Source organism: Nestor notabilis, unplaced genomic scaffold (genome assembly GCF_000696875.1).
Source record: "Nestor notabilis isolate BGI_N333 unplaced genomic scaffold, ASM69687v1 scaffold36373, whole genome shotgun sequence".
Taxonomy (NCBI): Eukaryota; Metazoa; Chordata; class Aves; order Psittaciformes; family Psittacidae; genus Nestor; species Nestor notabilis.
In genome coordinates, this window is record NW_009921234.1 from 18,501 (window position 1) to 29,804 (window position 11,304).

The window sequence follows — 11,304 nt, forward strand, 5'->3', positions numbered from 1 at the left end:
CTGCTGTTAAGAAGGTCTGTTACTGAGACAGGCTTAATTCTCTTAGATCCAACTGAATATTTCATTATCAAGGTTTATTCCTGTACCAAGCTCATGGTAGCTGACCCATGTCTTCTTCTACCCTCAAGTCCCACAAGGAGGGAAAATCAACTTTCTAGCTCAGAATTCTTCCTGAGGAATCCCTTACTATTCAGAGAGCTAAGAGTAGTAGTTGCTCTGACCTCAACGGGATTGATGTGACTTCACTCACCTCCTGTCTAAAACCAACAACTGACCTAACTCAGAACCTGTGAGGAAGCACTAACTTTGCCTCTGTCTGAAAAATATTACTGACCCAGTCTGGACATTAATTCAGTGCTGTGATTTCAAGCTTTGTCTTTGAGCATGTTTTAGCCTTTATATAATCTGCCCTTTGAAGTAAGGTAATGACTGAGTATCCTGATCCAGGTTCTGGCAGTTCCAGATCTTTCTTACATTTTCCTAGAGATGCAAGACAGACATTGAAGTGGCCAGCTGGGGATTTCCCCAGCCTACAGGTAGCACAAGTAAATAGCCATGTCTTTACATTGCAAAGAGTAACAGTATGGCCTGGCTACATGAAGAAGCAGAACAAACTGTGTGAATAGTTGGAGACTGACAGGTTTGCGAGAGGGATACAAAGTTTATCTCCAATGTACCATAGAAATATGTAAAACTCCATTTCTGTAACATTATTGTTGGTCAATCAGTTTACTTCTGTAAACAGATTAGTAACAACAGCATGTTTAGTGAGTTACAAATTATGCTATAAAGCAAGCTTGAATTCTTAGAGGATTCATCATCACAGTAATTTCCATTTTTAAGAACATATATTTCTAGAACATGTTGCAATGTGTTTATTTATTAAGCCTGAAACTGCAAGATGCAAAGATCTCATATAAAAGCATTCCATGTCCTCAATTGCTTATAATGGGTGTTAAAGGAGTTTACTTATTTCAGGGCAACAACCTCTTTCATAAAAGCTGATGTTCACATTCAGAAAAATGTGCTGTTCAAATCAGTGTTACAAAACTTTAAAACTTGAATGCCATAATAGTAAACACAATGCATGAAATAGTTCTTCATATTTTCCCTCCTGTGTTCATTTCTTTTAGTGCTGGAGTCGGCAGGACTGGCTGTTTCATTGTGATAGATGCCATGTTAGAGAGAATAAAGCATGAAAAGACTGTAGATATTTATGGCCACGTAACTCTAATGAGAGCGCAGAGGAATTACATGGTTCAAACTGAGGACCAATACATCTTTATCCACGATGCACTGCTAGAAGCAGTGACATGTGGAAATACCGAAGTGCCAGCCAGAAACCTGTATGCATATATCCAGAAGCTGACACAAATAGAAACAGGCGAGAATGTCACAGGAATGGAACTGGAATTTAAGGTACTGGAATTTTATATTGTGGGAAGCCAAACCAAATGGTGTAACACTTAATGCTGCTCTGTCCTCCACCAGTTGTTCCCAGTAATCAAAAGATAAGACATCAGCAGGCTAAAATTTTAAATTAGGGAGACAATCCCATGTGAAATGTACAATTCCATCCTCGGTGTCCAGACAAGAACCATTCATTGAGGGTGGTTTAACCCTGCTGTTCCTTTATTGTTTGTATAGCTTGAAATGTATGTTTGTGTAATGGTTTAATCAGGTTTAATACTCAGATTTGTCCATATGCATTAGTGGAGCAGACATTAAACTTTTATAAGGTGTTAAAAGAAGCTTTACAAATATTTAGGTAATGCAATAGAACATGGAAAAATAAGCATCTGAAATTGAAATTATTCATTAATGATTATTAGCAGAGATCATGAAATCTGATAGTGTCATTTGTTTTTGTTATACCTGTCCTTAATTATTTTATTTTTAACAGCGTCTTGCTAGCTCTAAGGCTCACACTTCAAGATTCATCAGTGCCAATCTTCCATGTAATAAATTCAAAAATCGCCTTGTCAATATTATGCCATATGAGTCTACAAGGGTATGCTTGCAACCAATCCGAGGAGTAGAAGGCTCTGACTATATTAATGCCAGTTTTATTGATGGATACAGGTATTTATGTTGATGTGTTCTCATTAGACTGTTTTAAAAGTTTACAAAATTACATATGTAATTTTATTGAAAATAATCTAGTATTGAAATTTATTTTTTATCATCAATGCATGCTATGGTTGACTGGGAGGTTTTTTAAATATTAATGAAAGGTTTAGATTTTCAGCCATACAATACAGGAAAATTCTGTAAATATCATAGAGTCTTAAACACTATATTTTTACCTACCTTTAAACCATTGAAAACTACCAATATGTTTTGCATGCTGAACTTTACTGAGATTTTAAGTACATAATTTGGAATGTCTGTATTTTCATACCTATTGATTTAAAAGGATACGTAGAAATAGTTTATAGGAGATACACTCTTTGTATCGAGGTGATAACCTGTGAACTTGGAACACTCGTTAAGACTAGACCTAGCTTGCGAAAGCAATTTATACATAAACAGTTGCATAGCCCACCATCATCTTCATAACAACACAGAGCAATATGCCCTTAGCTGATTTAAGCAGCTGGTAGAAAAAGGCATGAAAGAGAAGCAGTTTAGTTTCCATAAGGCAGTTTAGGCATACCTGAATATCCATATCTGCAGAGGTCATTTTCTGAGCCTTAGCTCATAATTGGAAACTACCTTCATCTTCACTGTCACCCACAAAGGTGTTTGTGTTGATTGGAAGAAGCAAGACAATGTGAACTGGTCATCATCTTATAAAGCTGCTGATCAGAAGCTTTTAAGAACTTTGTGGTATCTTCTAGTAGGATATTAAGACCTGGAAATGCAGTGCATTCCATTCCTGAATTTTCTTCGCTACTTACTTTTGCTGGAGGCATCAGACTGTTGAAAAGGAGTTCATAAAGAAACTGCATGTTGCTATAATTTCTAAACTTAATAGATTGTTAGACAGTTATTTCTACAAAATGAGCCAACACAACTAAGTGGTTTTTAAGTACTTTTTACAGCACACAAAATTAGGCTATTAGAGTTGCATTAAAATTTAAATAATAATGATAAAGACATATATCATAATATTAACAGAGTAATTTCCCTCTCGAAGTTCTAAAAATAGAAAGCCACAGTTTGATTAAACAATCATAATGAGATTTTAATGTGCTTATTTTTAATAGTATATAAAGTTTTCCTCTTGATAATGTTTACATATAAACATAACGTGTATCAATTCACTTTTTTGATTAAAATATTATTCTTAATTTACTTTTTTTTCCAATATAGACAACAAAAAGCTTACATAGCTACACAGGGTCCCTTAGCAGAAACAACTGAAGACTTCTGGAGAATGCTCTGGGAGCACAATTCTACAATTGTGGTCATGCTCACTAAGCTACGAGAAATGGGCAGAGTAAGTAGTGCTGTAATAATCCTTTCCTACAATGTTATAATGATTTTCCATTAAAATATTTCACTGTTGGAATGTCTGAAGAAAAAGGTGAAGATTTAGGTTCCTTCTTTTTAAGTATCGGTGGCATTGGTTAGTCACCAGGTGTTAGGTTTTCTAATTTGTAGATGTGTTGAAAAAGACAAGCTAGACAAGGCATTTTGTTGTGGGGTACACTGAGATTCAGCAGCTGAGTTTGCATTTTGATATTCCAAAGTATGCAGAGAGACCACTGCTGTCTATTGAAAAACAAAGATTTCTTATTCGTAAACTTCACTTTTGCAGCATCTGTTTTTAACTATGGTAGAAGAAAGTGTAGTACTTTCAAGATCTGAATGTCTTCTGTGTATTCATAGTGCTGAACTTTAAAGTTGCAGCATCCAGTTCACAGTCCTAAACTCATTCAAGTGCTGCATTATGTAGTGTAAAGAGCAAAGCAGTTTACTATCTGGACAGGATTACGTCAAGATGAAGCCGGAATGTGATAAGTGAAATCTGAGTCAGGCCATATATCAAGGGAATAGAGATGATTCAGGACATGGCTAGTGGTTGCAGAAATAGAGTCTTGACTGAGGCCAAGGGGGAACTGCTTCAGCAGGGAAGAAGAAAGAAAACTGAAGATGGTCTCAAGATTTAAATTCCATTCTGTATGGAAAATCAGGCGAGGAATAGCCCTTATCACTGATAAATAATGGAACTGAGCAGAAGTATAAACAGGTTCAGATATACACTCACCAGAGAGAACCCCTTTGCAATGAAATATTAAAGATCAATTTTATTGTAGGTATGGATCTTCATGTTCACAGTAAGACAAACTTTATGTTCCCGTCACTAATGGCTCTTTCCATGAGTATTACACTTACCTGAGTGAAAAAGGTTTGATACCAATTTATAGCAGTGGTCTCAAATAACAGGAAATGTATTTTGCTTCCTTATTTTGTAGGAAAAATGCCACCAGTACTGGCCTGCAGAGCGCTCAGCCAGATATCAGTATTTTGTGGTAGATCCAATGGCAGAGTACAACATGCCACAGTATATTCTGAGGGAATTCAAGGTTACAGATGCAAGGGTAAGTAAATAGAGCATTATATTAGTTCACAAAAGTTTAAAAGATAATGTCAAGTTCTTTCTTTTCCTCTCCTTTTATTAGAAAAACCCAAGGGGTGTACTTTCTACAAGTAATACACATAAAGAAGATAAAGTTATTAAATTAATTAGATCTTTGCATAAGAACAGTTGACTTCATTCAGATCTAACATCTAGGCAACAGAACTTTGTAAAGTCCTGAAAAACTATTTGTGCCAAAACACATTAGATGATTTGAGGACCATTTTCCTTTTTTTTCCTTATTTTTCCCTTGATCATTTCTGGGGGCAATTTTTTGTCACCTACAGCTGTAAATATGTTGTTTTGCACCACCCTCTAGTCTGAGTGAGTATGAAGGTTGATACATTGAGATTTAAAAACTGCAGAGCAAATAGCATTTGTAAGAAAAGCTTGACAAGCTTTCACATTATAATTTGATTTTTGGCATAGCATATTTGCAGCACTCTTGTATATCTGCTGAGTAAATACATGCAGCTGTGACCCTAGCATCCTAATTTTCCTACTGTATTTCTTATCTGAATTCTTGAGTCCAAAACTGAGAACTGATATAAGATTAAATATACAGAAACTTTAAGTATATTTTTGGTATTTCTCAGACTTGATTTCTAGGACTTCAGTCTGCATGGAAAGAAAAATTACTGACAACCTCCATTTCTGTAAGAGCTGTAGAATACTATTTATTTAAGTAAAATAGCAGCATGTACTGTCCAGGAATGAGTGATTACTCAGACTTGCCAGGCAGCATCCGAAACAGTAGAATTTCTCATATTAGCTAGACTGCTGCTTTTAATGTAAGCTTCAAGTAAAATTAGATACTACTGACAATTAACTAGACAGTATAGTCCGTAACTGAGTCAGCATATGAATTTTAATTTAGCAGTTGAGACTTAGGTGTGTGTTTTTGGGAAGAAGTGTAGACACTTCTTCTGACTTTCATTCTGTCTGAAGTCTAGTAAGGATCACGACTTACATCTTCTCTAACTTTAACCTATTTGTACTTAACAAAAGTGGAGGTGAACAGGCTCCTAACATCAGTGTTTAACCACACTTATAAGCATAGATAGTCAAAGCCAATTTCACTACAATTGTGCTGACAGTTTTCATAGATCATTTATAAAAAATCTGTTCCATCTCAAGCTGGAAGAACTCTTCTGTGGCACAGTTCACCAAGCTCAAATCACAAAGTAACAATGATAACAAAAAGGTACAGATGTAGTATCTACAAACAGTATGTATTTCCAAAAAGTTCTTTCTAGAGTTTATAGAACTAGGGTATTTATGAAAGTCTCTTTACTTATAGATAGAAAACCAGTAAAAATTCTGAAAGAGTCAAGTAATTTGCCAGAAATAGTTTTACTGAACCTAATACTAATACACTTACTTTAAAAAGCAAACATCCACCTTGACAGTGGCTCTTGCGCCATTTTACCATCACGTATCATTGCTTCTCAAATCTTAAAAATGTCTTTACATTCATGGACCAAATTTTGTTAAACAATGCACTGACAAGCTGGCAGAGCCATCTTACATTTTATAGATGTGCTGGGAAACTATAGCTCCTCCCAAATTTACTGGAAGCAGTGGCGACTACTTACCAAAATGTACATTATAGTTTTCTTGTAGTTAGGCTTTTATGGCTGTTACATCTAGTAATTGAGGCCATCTAACTAAATTGTTGCATTCAAAGAAGAGTAAATGCTGCAGTGGTCACAACCAGCCTCTCCCCCTCTTATCTCAAAACCCATCCCTAATGTTAGAATACCACCCACAATCTGGCAGAGCCAAGCAGGCAAATTACTCACCAGGTACAAGAAAAGAAGCACATTGCCTTTGAGGTGTCAGCAGCACGTTTTGGCATGGAACTCTCTGTTGTTTCTGAAACAAGGTTGTGAATTTTTGTAATGTAAAATTGACCTCTATAACTGTTTCTGTTTATGGCTTCTGACTGCTTTACACGCACTTTCTCTGTAAACTCCAAGGTCAGTATGTTGGGGCAGTCTCATTTAAGGGTAAAATATTAATGATAACTGTTACTATAAATTCTACAACCTCATCAAAAAACAATTGAATATCCCCCATGAAGAACAAGAAAAAATCCAAATGGTCAGCCAATGAATAGGATGATACATTAAAAGAACTCTGCTCCACAGGGAATCTCAAAGTTCATGTTTTCATAACTAACTGTTCAAACTGTCACGAGTAAAGATTTTAATAAAATTCAGCATTTGTATTTGGACTGCTGTTGGCAAACATCTCATTAAAAGAAAGCAGCAGTGTTTATAATGTCAATAGCAGAGGGAACTGTGTTAAGAAATAGCAGATCAGTTCCCAATACGCTTTTATGCTACTCTAACATCAGACTAAGTTTATTTCTGCACTCATTAAATAGCATTAAATAACAGAAAATATTGCCATTAAACCTAGATCAGAACAGTTTTCATAGACTTGCACTGGATTATTGAGTTATGATCATGAAATATACCAACTAAACTGGTATAGACACACCTGAAAAATAAATATTTACTACCAAATCTATTTTGCATATAGAAACTAGCAGTCTTTCCAATGACTGTGTAGAACTAAGTAAAGCAACATCTTTTTTACCTTTTCTATCTCTCAAAAGTTACTGTTACTCTAGCATAATTCCTGTCAGGGTCAGAACTTGCTGGAGAGTTTCTGTTTCCTTAACCAACATGTTGAAGTGAGTAGTCTTAAGGTTTTCTTACTTTACTTCAGAAGTATGTGAGGTTATTTTGAAGAGAAGCAACCTATTGCTTTGTCTTCTTGATTAATTAATGTCATGTGCCTAAGGCTATTTGAAGGATACAATTTCATTATGTCTTCTTTGGGGAAAATAGGATGACAGAGATCATTATGGGAGAAGTCTGCAGTAACAAAATGCCATTTTTATAGGAAATATTTAGTTCTTTTTCTTGATGCCCACAAGAAATAAAATTGGGTAAATGTTTTCGATCAGATATATTTTTTTATCTTTTTTTCAGGCGGGCAAAAACATTCCACAGAAATCAATTACTAAATTGTCTTAGTGGTCTAGTGGGAATATGAGAGACAGAAGGTCAGAGAAGTGTATATGTGTCCTGTTATGGAGCAGTAGCTGGCGCACACACACCTATTTTCTATTTTCCTTATTCATTTGAGATATGGGAGGCAAAAACCCACAATACCAGAGGAAACATAAAAGCTTTGGTTATTTCTAAAATCACTTCTGTTTCATTTCAAAGGTCTGCGATAGCTAAGTGCTTGTGGCGGAGGAAAAAGAAAAACGATTGTTCTTGCCTACACCGTAACTTGTGCTTTTGGGGCGGATCTCCTGTAATAATTTCATTTTTTCAAGAGTTTCACTGAAACTATTTTGAAGACATGGCAAGATGGGTGCTTAGGAAATATGTCCAGAGGCACTAGTTCACATCAGTAGCATGCTTTTATGCCCATGCTTTTAATTTTAGCTGTGCAGTTTGATAGTGTCGAAATCATCAAGAGCAAAGCTTGAAAATTCAGAAGAAATTTACTTAATCCATTTGTACTTTATTTTTTATGTTTATGTGTCCTTACCCTGTACACATTAAATAGGCGTACAGCAGAAGTTGGCATTTAATACTTCCAATGCCTTCATCATAAAAATAACCATGCTGCAATATTCTGCAGTTTTAAACAATCCTGTTAGTATTCCTACCCAAAGGGAATTAACAGCTTCTGCCAGCTTGTTTTGAGAGAGGAAGCCCTTCTCTCGATTTTTTGGAGTCCAAGCTGTTAGTGAATGAAATTACAGTGATTGAAAGGAAGTGGTTGGTTTTATAAACAACTGGCTTGTCTTGACCCATCTTATTCAAGGGTTACATCCCCCTCATAGAAAGTACCATACTATTAAAGATCCTATCTGCAGAGGGCAGTGGCTAAATGAGTCTCATCAGTCTCATTCCTGCCATGCACTAGATGAGCATATATAGGGAATGGAGAGTCAGATAGGAGGCCTTATTCTACCTGCCCCGTATTTAAAGGATTTGCAGTCTATAGATTCAAAACATAACTTACGAAAAAAAAAAATCATATAACCTGGTGAAATTGTTGTGTCTTTAGTCTCAGATATGCTTTTTAAATAGGAAGAATGTCAGACAGCTCTCCTATCTGGTGCAGAACAGAATCAGTGCAATATTGTTAAGGAAGCTGCACTTCTGGACCAGTGTGTCCAAAAGCACCAGCCAGTAGTGTGATTAAAAGCGTCTTCATAAACGTAATCTTAGCCATTCCCACCTCTTCTCAATGTCGTTTGTTTGTGATCGTCTTTTTGATTGTTGGCTGACTGACTTCCAGCCTTGAAACATGGTTTTGGGGTACATTATTTGTGTCTTTTGTTAAAGGATGGCCAGTCCCGAACAGTGAGGCAGTTCCAGTTCACTGACTGGCCAGAACAAGGAGTGCCAAAGTCTGGAGAAGGATTTATTGACTTCATAGGCCAAGTGCATAAGACAAAAGAGCAATTTGGTCAGGATGGACCAATTTCTGTTCATTGCAGGTAAGTAAACAAAGCTTCAACAACTCATCTGCAGATTTTTTTTTTTTCTAAAGTTGATTGCTGATTGTTTTATAGGTGTATATGTAAATGGAATTTCATAGTGAACTATCAGAAAATGTAATCAAATAAATATACAGAGGAACATATAGGACTGCTTTATGAAACAGGAACTGTTCCGTGATACTCAATTTATACAGAAAAGATTCTTCTAAAATATGTGAAAGCACATAATTTTTTCTTCACTTAAAATAGTCTCTAGAGCAGACTATAAACAACCCGATTGATGCTACACACAGAAAGCAGTAGAAGAGCCTTATCACAAGTTTCTGTATCTGATTTTTTTTTTTTTAAGTGAAGCTATTATATTGATGGGAATTATTACCTGTAAACAAGCTAGTTTCACTTCAGTAGCACATTCATAGCAATCAAGATGAGACAAATAAACATGGTGGCTAGCTCAAGAAAGGGAATGGAATAGAAAGCAGTGTTTAGAAACATTTCTTATCAAAAAATCATTGAGACTTGAATTGTTGGTGAGTTCTAACTCCAGAAAGGATGACTTCCCTTAATTCCTTTACAACTGATATGCAGATGAAAAATAGCTTGCAGGGTGTGTAATCCAGGGTGGGCCTTTTTAATATCCTTGTATTCTTTATTTATTTTCTCTACAGTACTCTAGGGTCTATAGCAGATGGCCAAAAATAATATCCTTATCTTCTCTCTCTTAGTTAATAAATTGTTTTCTATAAATTCTATTAGGATTTTAGGTACTCAATTTTGTAACACTGGATTATTTTTGGTAGATGAAATCTTTTTTTTTATGTAACAGAGATGCAATATACTGAATACAGATTCCAAGTTCTTCGTGCAAGCCAAGTAATGCTCCAATACTTCGCATGAAGACAAAATGAACAAGTTTACTAGAGCATATGAATGTACAGAGGGAGAGGGTTTCTTGTTCTTCCAAAGCCAGGAGCAACCAGAAATTGTTAAAACATAAGTGTATTTATTTTGACAAAGTTCCATATGCCCTCTAATCTGAAAGACTGACAAAATAAATATGTTGGACTGCTTGAATCCTACTTCTTTGTGTGTACCTAAAAATTTTTATGGCCTGCTAAGGAGAACAGCATTGCAGAGCAGTGGTTGGGATTCATTTGGCAAGGGAAAATGAAGGACAACCATGATAAGAACAAGCCTTATTCTTCCTGACATTAATGAGTTTTGAGAGCAGAGGAGTAATAAGCAATATTTATGCCTTTATGCAGACATACATAAGAAGGCAAAGTAATGGTATTCTTCCAAGTTCTTTGTACCATGCGAACTTGTCCACTTGTGACTGCAATGAAATACTGCTCACAGTAGGTTATGCCTCCCTTCCAAATGGGTGTGATCTTTCATACTGAAATTATGGAGACTTTTACCATTGACTTTGGTAGAAACAAAGTCAAATACAGTATAATTCATTATGGTTTGGTCTTTAAATATCTTACTATCATTGTAATGACAATTTAGAGATTGGTGATGTGAATTGCCTTTCTTAATGTTAGTCAACTTACATGAATAGGAAATGTCCATAGCAAATTAGTAAGTTTATTTGTTTCTTTCAGGAAGCATAAGATCCTAAGTACCTGCACTTTCCTAGTCTTTGTGGAATTATAGTAATAATGTCTTCAGTTTGTACCATGATGAATTTGTAAGGATTTTTCTTGTTCAGAGAAACTCTACAAATGACAAACTCCCCTAGAGCCACTTTCCGGTGGTTTCCTTCCCACTCTACACATTTTTCACAAGTTTTCATTCTGTTATACAGTAAACCCCTGCCACCCACAATTTTAAAATGTTCTCCTTCTCTGCCATTTTTACAAATAGATCAGTGTGTCACAATTTAAAAATATCTATCCTCATCAGGCAGTTAATTAAAAAATAGTTAAAAGAGCATTTACCTTGAAGCAAAATTTTAACTTCAGACAATTTTGGATATTTATAGTCTTTTTATTCCAGCTTTTAGCTGGTAAGTAAGGAAGACCTCCCTTTCCCAGCATGCATTCTGGATTACTTTTTAACAATAAACTCTTCTCTCTTACAAAAACATCAATACTTCCTTATGGCTCGTTAAAGCACCCTAGCTTTGGTTTCTAACTGTTTAAACTTCAGTGACTCATACTACATGAAATAGTGCCTT

General features: G+C 35.6%; 1 protein-coding gene across 1 annotated transcript in view; it reads left to right on the plus strand.

The window, feature by feature from the left end:
• The window catches only part of LOC104403019 (receptor-type tyrosine-protein phosphatase delta-like), a gene marked incomplete at both ends in the record, with an annotated part of 26,472 nt that extends 17,353 nt beyond the window's left edge, over window positions 1-9,119 (plus strand). The window contains 5 exons of the mRNA XM_010011051.1: window positions 1,134-1,419; window positions 1,904-2,082; window positions 3,316-3,442; window positions 4,422-4,547; window positions 8,965-9,119. Of these exons, the coding sequence (XP_010009353.1) occupies window positions 1,134-1,419; window positions 1,904-2,082; window positions 3,316-3,442; window positions 4,422-4,547; window positions 8,965-9,119 (873 nt within the window). The remainder of the gene's footprint in view (window positions 1-1,133; window positions 1,420-1,903; window positions 2,083-3,315; window positions 3,443-4,421; window positions 4,548-8,964) is intronic.
• Window positions 9,120-11,304: the final 2,185 nt, after the last annotated feature.